Raw genomic sequence first — 13,681 nt, forward strand, 5'->3', positions numbered from 1 at the left:
TTTGCGCAGGCTGGAGTGCAGTGGGGCAGTCACAGCTCACTGCAGCCTCGAACTTTCAGGCTCAAGCGATCCTCCTGCCTCAGCCTCCTGAGTAGCTGGGACTACAGGCACATGACACCTCTCCTGGCTAATGTCACTACACTCTTTCTTGCCCAATCTACACTGCCACATTGACTTCCTTGTTTTTCCTCCACCTTGGGCCCTGACTTGTTTTATTTTCTACCTCAAAGGGTTACACACACACACACACACACACACACACACACACACACACACTTTACGTGTGTTATCTGTCTCTCCTACAAAATACAAGCTGTATGAAGGTGGGGACTTGTTTTGTTCACTACCATGTTCCCAGGACCAGGCACTTAGCTGGTGCTCAGTAAATAAATATTGGTTGATGGAAGAAGTGAACACTCAGGTGCAGGTTCCTACACTCAATGCCCTGTAGCATCTCAAGCACAGTCAAAGCTCTGGACCTAGTAACAGGGATGCAGCCAGAGGAGCTAAATCTCCATTCCCAGTGTTTCCTAGAGTGTGTCGTTCTGCACAGGGAGGCCAAGATACAGGACACTGAGGACAGACAGCAGAGCACGAAGCATGTGGCTGACATGGGGGCGACGTGCCAGGGCACTGCTGACCGCTGCTCCCTGCCAGAAGAGGATTAACCATAATCCCAACCATTCACCCAGAGCTTTACCGTTTACAAGTGTTGTCACATCTGATACTGCATCTGGGCCATACAGCTGCCCCAGAAGGTGAGCAGAGGGAGGACTATGATCCCCATTATACAGATGACAACCCTGAGGTGCTGAAGGTTAAGTGTCTGGCCTGTGGCTGCACAGCAAGTGGTCGAGCCAGGTGCCAAGCCAGGCCTTCTTGTCCTGCACCTGCCACTGGGTCCTGCCTAGAGCAATTTTTATCAAGTGAGACCTCTGGAACAGAATTTTTGTCTCTAGGCAAATTTCCACTGTCTGAACAAACCAAGTAAAAAACACCATGAATCATTTATTCTTTGGTTGTCTACACAGACACTTAAATACTGTATTGCTGTCATGCAGCGGCCTGTGGAGGCCCCTTGGGGTGTCTGGGCCTGTGTCCTGAGCCCTCAGCCAGGTCCAGGGGGTGCAGTGTCTGGTCATGTCCACTCCAAGAGCAGTAGCACCATGTAGAAGGCTGTGAGCAGGGTCCCCTCGGCTGAGTGGCAGATGTAGGCTCACTGCTCCGCAGCCCTGAGGGACTGGCCAGCTCAGAGTGCAGGAGAGTTCCTCTCCGTGGGTCTAGTCACCCATCCATCTGACCTGGACGCTGTCATAGCTCATCCTTGGGCTTTGATTCGCTGCCTGAGAGAGACTCTTGTGCAGGTTCAGGGGGGACCTGCTGGGCATCCAGGGGCTGCTCCTGGGAGAGGTCCATCTCTTCTGGGCTGAAGAGCATCTTCACCAGGTCATCTGCCTGCACCCTGTCCTGAAAGGACAAACCCCTGTCCATTCAGAGAGGCCTCCGGACCAGACACTCGCTATCTTTCAGCTGCTACTTCCCAGGGGACAAGGAAGGTTCCTTAATGGCCCCAGGCTCATCTCTTTCCCAGCAGGTCCTACTCTCTGGACAAGGACAGCTGAAGTGGGGCCCAAGGAGGGAAGCAAGAACTCAGCATCGCTCCCTGTCTTGACCCCTTTCCCCACCTGGATCCCGTTCACAGCAGGCCCAGGGAGGACAAGGCAATGTGACCATAATGACAGGGCGTTGGAGCTGGTGTCCCAAGTGCTCCTTTCGTGTCTCAGCCACTGGCAGTGGGATTGGGGGAAGGGAGAGGCAAAGCAAGGGCACTCTGGGAACGGGTCACTTCAGCACCGACTGCTCTCACCCGCTCGCTGTGTCGAGGGTCCAGGGTGAACCACAGGGCGATGGCACAGCGCTGCCCCCTGGTGACAGCCTTCACTCCATGTGGGTTTTCAGTGCCTGAAGAGAATCCCACGGCCCTTCCACACTGAGGTTGCACCTCTGCCTAAGGGGGACAGAAAGGGAAGGGGGAGTTGCACAGGACAAAGACTGTAGTCCACTCTCAGAAGAGACATGGGCTCGTTAGGGCTCAGGACTGAGGGCAGCTCTTCAGGTTGGCTTCCCTAAGGCCAGAATTAAAGAGAAAGGGTGACCGGCGAGAGGAGTGACGGACACGTCTCAAAGCCCCTCTGGCTAGGGGACGGGTACTGCCCACTGGGAAGTCCAGTTGGTTATTTTTGTCCACCGCACTTTGGGAACATCAGCTGTAGAAAATGGACTTTTTATCTCCTAGGGATAAGGACAAAGGAGCACTCACCGTCACGGTCTTGGCATCCAGTTCAGTGAAATAAAAGTTTCCGCCATCGAAGTCCCCATTTAGGTAAAGGATGGCGCTGGGAAAGGCAGAGACATCTCAACACGGCCCTTCCCCACCTCCTTCTCCCCAGACTCTTTGCCTCCAGGTGCTCTCAACCAGCAGCAGGAGGGTGGTTTTGTGTGGGTGGGAAGACTTTTAAGAACCTATACTGATGCCACACAAACTCCACCTTTCCACTCTCCACCCTCGCCTCAGAGTCCCCTGTGCCCTTCTCAGGGTGCTTCTGTACCAAGTCCACTCACACTACTGTTCTTGTCACACCACACTATGATTCCCTCTTTGCCTATCTTCTTATTCAGCAGGTTTGGGGATAAAGGATTGGACTCTGGGACAGCTAGCCCCAACCAGTGTGTGTGTGCTAGGGTGGGGCAGTAGAGTGCAGGGCACTGTGGGGCCTCTGAGGAGGGCACAGACTTCCTCACCCCGCACCTGCCCCACACTCACCTGTAGTCCCGGAAGGTGTAGGCTGGGGGCTCTTTGACGCACACGAGGGTCTCGGCATTAAGGATGCAGTTGTCTACGTGGACTGGATGGCTATCATCCTTCCTCTCTGCCTGGACCTCTGGGGCCAATGTCACACATGTTAGCATGGGAGCACCTCGGGAGATGGCACAGCTCTCTTCTTGGCAGGGGAGGTGCTTCCCAAAATGTGTCTGAGTCTATGGAATGCCCAATGAACTAGGGGGGTGTCTTTGGCTAAGCCACAAGCCTAGGGGCCAGGACAAGTCTGCAGGCTTCCTAGGACAGTTCTTGGCAGAGGTGAGCAGGGTGTGGCAAGCAGGAATGAAGGGCTCCAACCAAGGGCAGATCTTGGGCAGAATGGCACAACCCTTGTTTGTAGCCGCACTTTACAAAATACAAAGGCCCAGGGAAGTGAGAATGGGGGGTCAGGAGGTGGGAGGGACGCAGGGCAGAGTGGGTCAGCCTTCCTTCAGGACGGCAGAAAATGGGGCTGAGTGGCAGAAAGCGGGGCAGAGAAGAGCTGCCTAGCAAAGGGAAAGCATGAACTTCAGGGGGGCTCTGGGGTGAGGTGGATGGAGAAACCATGCAGGGAGAGGGTCACAAAAGGGAACAGACTGGGCTCACTGTCAAATACCAGGCAGACCACGTCTTTCCCCAATGTAAACCTTTAGCATGCTCTGTGTAGGCACCATCACGTCATGGTGGGTACCTCCTTCTCCATTCCCACTTGTCCAGCCAGTCACCAGGTCCTGTCCATCCACCTCCTGCACCTTCCCGGGGCCTCGCTTCTCCCTCCTCCCACTGCCACTTCCTGAGTTTAGGGCTTTACCCTTGTCCACGGAGGTCACTGACGACCAGCTTCCCTTTTTGGTTTGAAATCTCTCCACACACACAGCAGCAAAATGAATCTTTTAAAAGTCAAGGCCTCACCACGTCCTTCACTGCTTGATGAGGCCTCCCTGGCCTCCTGGCGCCTGTGCCTATGCTCTCCCACCGGGGGCTTGTGACACACCCAGTTGTGTGTCTGACTGGTCCCTTTGGGTGTGCCCAGATTCTGACAGAATTTTCAAACATCCTGAGGCAGAGGAAAGCCCTCTGATCTGTGCCACCTACCAATGGCCGTCAGTGCCAGGGGCCTGCTGAAGGCTCCAGTATGACAGAGCCGGCTCTGGGCCACATGGGATCCTTGCAGCACTGGCTGAACCTCTCGCCTTCTCAGACATGCAAAAGGGAATGTGGGTGGGTGAGGGAATGAGGAGTAAGCTCCAGGCCACTCTCACTTGTAAATCATGCAGCTCTCTCACAAATTTGGTGTTTAACAATTAGTAAAAGAGAACCTGCCACATAGGTATGGTTGAGCTAAAGGATAAAAAATCCTTGAAGGTAGCTCTCCAGGATTTGGCACCTTTCTTAGTTCCCCTGACTACCGGGCTGCACAATGCCTCCAACCCTGTGCAAACACCATCCCACCACCCGGTGTACTCCGTAATCGTATTCATCCTGCAAAACTCCCATCGCTTCCTCGGGAAGCCTTCTTTTTGCTGTTGTTATTATTTTTGCTTTTAACAAACCCTTCTGTCGAGGGCTGACTTTCAACAGGAGGCAGCGAGGGAGCTGCTTAGCTATGTATGAAATCCCGACCCGGAAGCAGGTCCTCTGCAAATGGTTTAGCGCCAGCTTCCCCATGAACGTGCGTTGCATGACAAGTGAGGGGAGGCCACCTTTCTGGCCGCACCCCGTTTCCCTCTGGGAAGCCTTCTTGATCGCCAGGTAGGTTGACTATAACTTCCTCCATGCTACTGTGGCATGCATCACACTGAGATGCCACCCATTTGTTTACATTGGTTCCCCAACTGGAGAAAAGGGATCGCATCCTATTCTCTGTGTCCTCAGCATCCAGCACAGAGCTGAGATGCAGCATGTGTTGGGGGGCTGTGGGGGTGATGAGGCCCACCGTCGATGGCAGTGCGGCACACCAGATGAGAGTAGGAGAAGTAGAGGGGCGTGTCCAGGCGGAAGTAGGACTCCATGATGCGCCGCACCTTCTCCGTCACGTTGTAGTACAGATGGGCACTCTGCAGAGGAACTTTGCCTTCTTGCCCCAGCTGCCAAGGAAACAGGTGGTCAGCTGCCCTGAACGCCTGATATGGTTCGGCTCTGTGTCCCCACCCAAATCTTATCTTGTAGCTCCCATAATTCCCATGTGTTGTGGAAGGGACCCGGTGGGAGATGACTGAATCATGGGGGTGGATCTTTCCTGTGCCATTCTCATAACAGTGAGTAAATCTCACGAGATCTGATGGCTTTAAAAAAATGGGAGTTTGCCTGCAGAAGTTCTCTTTTTGCCTGCTGCCATCCATGTAAGACGTGACTTGCTCCTCCTTGCCTTCCACCATGACTGTGAGGCTACCCCAGCCACATGGAACTGTAAGTCCAGTTAAACCTCTTCTGTAAATTGCCCAGTCTTGGGTATGTCTTTATCAGCAGCGTGAAAACGGACTAATACAACACCCCTCTTTGGGCTGCCAGAGACAATGAGGACTAGGCCCATCTCACATCCCCGCACCCCCACTGAAGCTGCAGCCTCTGCTGCCCATGCCCAATACCTCTACCATATTCCTCTTCTTCCTCTCCTTCCTCTCTCTCTTTATGAGCACACTGTGCATCCTGCACAGAAGCACAGCCCTCTGGAATCAGCCTTTCTTCAGAAAGCATTCTCATAGCTTTGGCGAGCAGTCTTACCTGCTCGCTTTGTTTTTATTATGCTCGGTCGAACAGCGAGGATTTGAAAGAGAACCTCACTCAACATAACTCATCCTCACTTCCTGGCAACAGAAATGTTGGGAGGTGGACCCTCTTCACCTTTCCTGGCACCAGCCCCAACGCCTCCTCAAAGCCTGAGCTTCCCCCTTCCCTACCCCTTTCTCCACACTCTAGAATGCCAAGTGTTGATCTTACTTTGAGGGCTTTGAAGACAGTGACACCATAGAACTTTTCATTGGGAGTATGTGGGGAGGTTTGACCCCGGTAGCCATCTCCTGAGGTTGCTGCCACCTACAAGGCCCCAAACACAAGGTGATATTAGCCACGACAGCTGAGGGCTTGAGAAGAGGTGGTCAACTGCAGCCAGCAAGAGGAAGGTGAAGGCTACCACCCAAGGGGCACTTGATGGGGGGGATGCTGGACCCACAGGGGAAGGTGCAGTCACTGGGCTTCCCTTACGTTGGTCAGTCTCTGCAGCTCCTGACATTCATGGTCAGAGATTACACCGTCCATCACCACCCGCTGGGAACCATTCAGGAGTCTGGAGTTCATGGTGAGACTGATGCCTTCATACAGCAGGGGGCCACCTGCAAAGCAAGAACAAAACTTTAGCTAAATCTAGCAGCAGCTTTGACCAAAGACTCTCCATTAGATATTGCCTCCTGGTCATAAACAGAAATTCCAGCTGTTTCCTTTTCACCAGGAAAATCTCCCGCTAGGTCATTTTCAAAGGCAGAGTGGTCCAGAGGACAGAACATAGAGCTGAAAGAGGAGATTCCCAGTCCCAGCTCCATGACCAAACAGCTGCTAGCTCTTGGGCCATGACACACCGTTGAGGAACCATCAGAAACACAATCCTAAAACATGAGCTCCAGAGCGAGGAAGAACCGGCTTTGACTCCTAGATCCCCCATTGATTAGCTGTGTGACCTCGGCAAGTTACTTAACCTCCTTGAGGTTAATTTTAATTAATTAAAACGTTCTCATCGGTCAAACAGCATCTACCTTACACGTTTAATGCCAGTATAATGTTAAGAACAAGGAAGGCAAGTTAAACGCTTAGCACGATATTTGGCAGATGGTAAGTCCTCAAAAGTTTGGCTACCATGATATCAACATTGTCATTTAAAATAAGGATCTTGCAATCTGCACGACCCACCTCTCAAACAGTTGTAAGAATCAAGAGAAATAACAAAGTGAAAGTGGTCTGAAAACAAAGGAATGCTGGACAAATTATTTTCATACACTAATCTTGTTTAATTAACCTCTGTTAATATAAGCCACTATAGGGCAAAGGTCAACATTTCTCTCTTACAGTTCTCATGGTGTTTCTCTGTGTTAGGGACATACTAATACTAGAGACTCAGTTCAACTCCACTCGATAACTGAGGCTTCAGTGTGTACCAGGAACTGTACCAGACAGGGTAAGAGATGAATCCTAGAAGCAGTACCTGTTCTCTAACAATTATGCAAATAACTAGCACAAGACAGACCATAAATGCCCTAAGAAGTTCAAAAGAAAGGAGGGCACTCCAATCATCTGGGAGGTTAAGAAAGGCTTTATGGCTGGGCACAGTGGCTCACACCTGTAATCCCAGCACTTTGGGAGGCTGAGGTGGGCGGATCACAAGGTCAGGAGTTTGAGACCAGCCTGGCCAACATGGTGAAACCCTGTATCTACTAAAAATACAGAAAAGTTAGCCAGGCATGGTGCTACATGCCTGTAATCCCAGCTACTCAGGAGGCTGAGGCAGGAAAATTGCTTGATGATCCCGGGATGTGGAGGTTGCAATGAGCAAAGATTGCACCACTGCACTCCAGCCTGGCAACAGAGCGAGATTCCGCCTCCAAAAAGAAAAAAGAAAGGCTTTGCAGGGTGTATCTCAGATGCCCTCATCGGCAGGGATGGTGGGAAGCATACTAGGAGAGCCAGGGATAAACACAGACTGGTGGGCAGTGGGCAGGCTTATGGAACAAGGTGCAGTCCTGTGTGAAGAAAAGGTATAAACAGGACAACAGTAGAACATTCGGTTAAGGGGCAGGCACGGAGGATGGGTCAGAGGCCAGTGTCTGCAAGACTGGCCTAGCTACCATAAGCAGGCAGGGGCAAGGACAGGCCAGGTGAGGAGAGGGTGGGTACAGATAGGAGGTGCCAGGCCCTGAAGGAGACCTGAGGCAATGAAAAACGGAAAGGGTGGGGAGAGAGCTGAGAAGCAGCACTGCAGAGCAGAGCCACAATCAGTAGGCCTTCCCAGCAGCTTGCAGGGGACGGGCACAGGAGGAAGAGGAGTCAAAGGAGGCCTGAAGGCATTGAGTCTCGGTAACAGGACGAATGGTGAAAACTGGGAGAAAAGAGTTTGGGAGTGGGGAGATAGGATGAGTTAATACCTATGGAAGTGGACAACACTAGTCACTCGTGTTTCTGTGACACAGGAGTCCTCTTTTTTATTTTTTTTAAAGATGAGGTCTTGCTATATTGCCCAGGCTGGATTCAAACTCCGGGGGTCAAGCGATCCTCCTGCCTCAGCCTGCCGAGTAGCTGGGATTACAAGTGTGCACCACTACATCCTGGAGTCTGATATCTGAACCAAAGGACAATTCTCAGTGCTCTTTCCAGTTGAAAGTCCCGCTGGTGAGTTAGGAAGGATGCCCACTGAACTTGGACCCTGAGGCTGGCTCATGGTGAGCTCTGTAATGCTGGGGTGCAGCGCTGCCTGGCAAATGTGGGGTGACCTGTCTGGCTCCCTGACAACAGCCAGACATGCCCCTATCTCTGTCCTCTCACCTTCCCGGGTCAGTCTGCTCACATCCAATGACTCCTTGGTCTTCTCTTCCACTAGGGTCTCGATTTCCTTCATAAGGTTCCCAATCTCCTGGGAGATGCGTACGGCTGTTTCCCGTTCCGACCTATGGGCACAGCCGCTCTGAGGACTGCATTCAAGGGCCAGCCCTGGGCTCCACCCCAACTTCCCAAACTGGACCTGCCCACCCCTTGCCAGGAGTTCACATCTGCCTGGGCTCAGGAAGCCTCAAGTGCTTCATCAGACTGATCCAACCATGCAGTTTCTTCAAGGTCCTCACTTCTGTTTCTCTTGCAATCTCTTGGGAATCACCTCTTCTGGAGTCCATGAATCCTAAGTAGGTCCAGAAGAAATGAAAAAGGTAAGACGATCTACTTAATCTTCCAGGTGTCTCAATGCATAAAATAGGCCCACAGAAGTAATCCAGCTTATCACTTTCTTCCTTTCAGGAGACAAAATGGGAGGTTTCCACATCTAAGTCACTTCTAGCTGCCCAGTGTTCCCCTTTCATCTGTCTCTCATCCCTGCCTTGCACAGATCCCAGGCTAGGCTCAGCCTCCAACAAGTTTTCTGTTAGAATTGCACAGTGTTCCCCTCGTCCCCATTCATCTCCCCCGCTCACTCTGTCCCTGCGCCCTTCCGGCTCCTGTGCCCTAGCTCACCGGATCCACAAAGGGGATTCCAAAAACATCATAAGCGAAGAAGAGCAGCTCTTTCTCCAGAAGGCTTCGCTGTCGGTACTCCTTGGCACTCTGCGGGTACAAAGGCAAACAAGTCCCCCAGAACTCAGCCCTGGCTTTTAACCTCTGAGGGTTCCCCTCCCTGGCACCCCACACTGACGCTCCCATGTGACCTGAGGCCTCTTCTCCATACCAATGCTCTCTGTCTGTTCCCCAGTTTGGGACAAAAGTCTAATTTCTGTGTCCAAGGGTTCCTCTGCCTGGCACAAGCAACAGTACCTCTGAGGTACCACAATAACCAGGCTTTACTTAAGGGAAAAAGCCTGCTCCTCCCCCATCCCAACCCCCATTAGTCTCTAGGACAGAAAATCTGATGATTCTCCCAAGTAGAAATATTCTTCAAAGAAAGATAATTTCTTCTTGACCTCCACAGGAGTCCACAAAGCAGGAAAAGGAATCAGGCATTAGGCAACTGACATGTTATTCATTTGATCTTTATAGCCACATCTGAGGTTGATACTAGTATGCTCATTCTACAGAGGAAGCATCTGAGGCACAGGGGAGACGTACCACTGTCTAAGGTGACACTACAGGGCACGGGAGAGCAGGGACCTGCAGTCAAACCCAGGTCTTCTGTTATCTTTTTCTTTTTTTTTTCATAGCAGAATGTGCATTCGGACAGACAGAGCCGGGTCTTTACGGTCCTAAAGCCCATGTGCTTTCTGTTCTGCCACCTGCCTCCTCTCAGACCCTAACCAGGCCACACCCCTCCCTGAGAATGAGCAGCTGCAGTGGGAGGGCCTGGCACTCTGGCCTTCCCACGTGGACTCCTGGGCAAGGCTTACCCAGGGCAGGGAAACTGAGTAACTTCCAGGGTCACATCTTTCCCTAGGTGCCCTGCTAATCTCCAAGCAGCAGGAGGAGGAAGGAAGAGAAAAAGAAGACATCATCAGTTGAAATAAAACATGAGGCAGTTCAAGGAGGAATTAAAGGAGTCAATGAATCCTATGTCATCTACTATATTTACCTAAGAGGAAGAGAGACGTTTTCTCCTCAGGAGTTTACATTACTGGCTTCTGTCATCTATGATGTGCTATGTTATCTCATTTAATCCTCTCCAATTACCCTATAAGGCTGCTATGAAGCAAACCCCACTTCCATCCTTTATTCATTCCACGCTGATTTACTGAGTGTCAGCCATGTGTCTGGAGCTGTGCCTGCACTGGGGCCAAGCAGGGAACAGATTCTGGTCATCACTGAATGGCCACAAGCCACTGCACAAGTTGCTTCATCTCTCAGATGCTAACAGTCCTCATCCCTAAAGTGGGAAGAAGACTGCCCACCTTGCAGGGCAGCTATGATGATTAAATGGGATGATGGATACAGCCCACCCTGCACAGAGCTTCGCCTGGACAGGGGCTCAACAAATGTTAGTTACCTTCCTTCCAAAAGGGGACTTCTAGTTACAAATGGGAGATTGGCCACATGGGTTTATTTCCCCTCACTCCCCTCAGACTCCCCTTTATGGCCATAAGGCAGGGAAAAGGTATTAACCAAGCAAGACAAGAGATGGGAAGTGCCATCTTAAAGCCAGATGGTCACCATCTAGTGGCCAAAGAGGACAACTACAAAGACAACCCACACGGGAGGGGCAGCAAGAGGCTGTTTCTACTGGAGCCTCTGAGACTTCCCAGAGCTGGGAAGGAAGAGCCTGGGTGTTTCCCTTCAGCGCAGCAGTCTTTGTGTTTTACAGATACTTCTCCCAGTTTTGGAGTGAGACAGGGAAAATGCTGAAAGATGGGAGAGAACAAACAATGGCAGGAAGAAGAAGAGATGGGAAAGAAAATGGAGACAGAAAACAGGTGAACAGAAAAAAAACAAAAAACAAAAAAACAAATAACCCAGCATTAAGTGAAAAATGATAGATCTTGGCCAAACAATATCGAGTCTCCAAGTTAGGGGTGCCAAGAGGGGAAAGAACATGCCCGCCGCACAGTTCTACAGGACTCAGAGAACAGACTTCTGGGCCCAGATAACGCTAATTGAGGCTCCTGTGTACTCCCCACACTCCCTCCTGTGCTCCCTTCTCCTCTGAATAACAAGCCGAGTGAGTGAACTCACATCTGACCCCGACACTGACACCTGGCCCCTGCCCTGCACGCGCAGCGCCGACTCCCCTCTGCTATCCCACTCTTCCGCCCTCAGGTCTGCATTCACGAGTTCAGCTGGCAGCTGTCATAACAGAAGGAAGTTTCTCACCTCACGGGGGCCAATGGATCTGGCGTGTTCTTCTCCAAGCATAGCTGCATAATAGGCCAAATTTTGGTTCATCACCTCGTCATTGGGGAAGAAGAGAAGATAGGTCTTGGCGCATTCAACAGCCTGTGTATAATTCCCAACTGCAAAGTGGAAAGAAGAATGGCTGAGAGGAAAGGGTCAAAAGGAAAGGATCAAATCCTGGCACCAGGGACCACTTAGTGCTCAGTCTCCGCAAAGCTTAGGCAATGGCAACATGACAAGGTGGTGCCTGCTACTTAACATGATGGCCTGATTTCAGGGGCAGAAGTTATGGAATACACATAGAATGTGTGATTAATTTTTTTTTTTTTTTTTTTTGAGACGGAGTCTCGCTCTGTCGCCCAGGCTGGAGTGCAGTGGCCGGATCTCAGCTCACTGCAAGCTCCGCAGCCCGGGTTTACGCCATTCTCCTGCCTCAGCCTCCCGAGTAGCTGGGACTACAGGCACCCGCCACCTCGCCCGCCCGGCTAGTTTTTTGTACTTTTTAGTAGAGACGGGGTTTCACCATATTAGCCAGGATGGTCTCGATCTCCTGACCCGTGATCCGCCCGCCTCAGCCTCCCAAAGTGCTGGGATTACAGGCTTGAGCCACCGTGCCCGGCCTTGTGTGATTAATTTTAAGGTGAGGTGGTCAGTGTCCTCAGGGCTGCCTAACAATGAAACAGAAAAGAATCAGAATTCTCTGCATGCCCACATCTTTAAAGATTCACAAATAATTCAAATACTCCTTAATATTCTGCCTCAATACACTCAATCATTAGATCAATTTCCCTGTCTTCCTACTTTCGTTTTTCTATAGATTTTCAGAAGACAGGGAAGATTACAATAGCAGATTGTCTCTTTGGCAGAATAGTTCTTGTTGATATTTGTTAGTCACCTCAACTCAACTGTAAATATTGTATACTCACCAATATGTTTGTAATGCTTAGCACACAGTAGGAACTCTGCAAACAGTTGGTTTTCTGGGTATTAATTGGCAGCCCCACAAAAGCATCAGTGCTATATCAGGGAGAGGGCTGGCAAATGTCCTCTGAGCTAAACAGTGGCACACCCTTACTTTCGCTATTAACTTTAATTCAAAAGCAAAAATAGATTACAAATTATAGAAGGCACAAGAGATGAGGTCCTAAGTCTCCCTCCCCCAGCTTTTTGGGTTGCTGGTATTGGCTTCCTAGGCCAGTTGCTTATAACAAACTACCCAAGGATCACTTGGCATGGTGCCTCCCATAGCTACTGAAAGAAGCCAAACACCTTGAGGAAGTAACTGGCTGTGATCCCTGCCCACCTTGCCTTTAGCTTCTTAGTTAGCCAGCAGAGAAAGAGGAAGGAAAGTAGGCCTTACTGTTATAGTAGGCAAACTGCAGATAATTATAATGGGATGGGAGGAAGTCTTCAAAGGGCTTCTCTCGACTTGGGTGGGAAGCAAGCTCAGTGACGCAGTTCTGCTTACAGCTGAGGACCTGGATGTAATGATCTGAAAGGAATCAAAGAGGGGGGATAACTATGAGGTCACTCTTTAGGACTCAAATTCTGGTTAAAATGAACACATTCAAACGGAAGCAATTTTTCATCAGCTTCTCAGATTTAATAAATTGAGGGATGAGGGTGAAGATTCTCCATTTATATTATCAGATGGTGACCTTAGAGTCCCAGGAGGCCTGGCTGAAGGTCTGGTTCTGAACTGCACCCACCTGTGATGGCCTGGAAGAGGTCAGCGTTGTACTCAAGGTAGTTGTAGCCATCGTAGTCATAGGGCCCTTCGCAGAGGGCATGGCACTCCTCATAGGCCACAAAGTACTCGTGCAGCGCTGCCTCTAGGTGGGGCACGGCTTCCTCTGGCTGTTCCTCTGAGTAGAGTCGCACTCCCAGTCGAAATTCTTGCTACTGGGAAGAAGGAGCACTCAAACGCAGGCCACAGAGGAGGAACCCACTCTCCTTGCCCTCAGCCAACTTCCCGGGGGTCCTAATTTCCTGTTCCTCAGGTTACGAATGGAAAGGGGTGACTTGGGTGCCACTATATAATGAAGGCCTTTTGTAAATGGTCTTTACATGTTTCTCTGGAAATCTGAAAACATTTAGCTCTTTTTTTCTTTATTTGAGACAGAGTCTCACTCTGTTGCCCAGGCTGGAGTGCAGTGGCACAATCTCAGCCCACTGCAACCTCCACTTCCTGGGTTCAAGTGATTCTCTTGCCTCAGCCTACCTAGTAGCTGGGATTACAGGCACATACCACCGTGCCCAGCTAATTTTTGTATTTTAGTAAAGATGGGGTTTCACCATGTTGGCCAGGCTGGTCTC

General features: G+C 50.8%; 1 protein-coding gene across 1 annotated transcript in view; it reads right to left on the reverse strand.

The window, feature by feature from the left end:
- Positions 1-988: 988 nt before the first annotated feature.
- The window catches only part of P3H1 (prolyl 3-hydroxylase 1), a 20,287-nt gene continuing 7,594 nt past the window's right edge, over positions 989-13,681 (reverse strand). Inside the window, exons 3-15 of the mRNA XM_011945099.1 lie at positions 13,075-13,264; positions 12,726-12,857; positions 11,345-11,484; positions 9,068-9,157; positions 8,686-8,738; positions 8,390-8,511; positions 6,065-6,192; positions 5,801-5,896; positions 4,797-4,947; positions 2,825-2,942; positions 2,321-2,396; positions 1,868-2,008; positions 989-1,467 (exon numbers count right to left, since the gene is read on the reverse strand). Of these exons, the coding sequence (XP_011800489.1) occupies positions 1,312-1,467; positions 1,868-2,008; positions 2,321-2,396; positions 2,825-2,942; positions 4,797-4,947; positions 5,801-5,896; positions 6,065-6,192; positions 8,390-8,511; positions 8,686-8,738; positions 9,068-9,157; positions 11,345-11,484; positions 12,726-12,857; positions 13,075-13,264 (1,593 nt within the window). The 3' untranslated portion in view covers positions 989-1,311. The remainder of the gene's footprint in view (positions 1,468-1,867; positions 2,009-2,320; positions 2,397-2,824; positions 2,943-4,796; positions 4,948-5,800; positions 5,897-6,064; positions 6,193-8,389; positions 8,512-8,685; positions 8,739-9,067; positions 9,158-11,344; positions 11,485-12,725; positions 12,858-13,074; positions 13,265-13,681) is intronic.

This window comes from Colobus angolensis, unplaced genomic scaffold, assembly GCF_000951035.1.
Source record: "Colobus angolensis palliatus isolate OR3802 unplaced genomic scaffold, Cang.pa_1.0 Scaffold106, whole genome shotgun sequence".
NCBI classification, from domain to species: Eukaryota; Metazoa; Chordata; class Mammalia; order Primates; family Cercopithecidae; genus Colobus; species Colobus angolensis.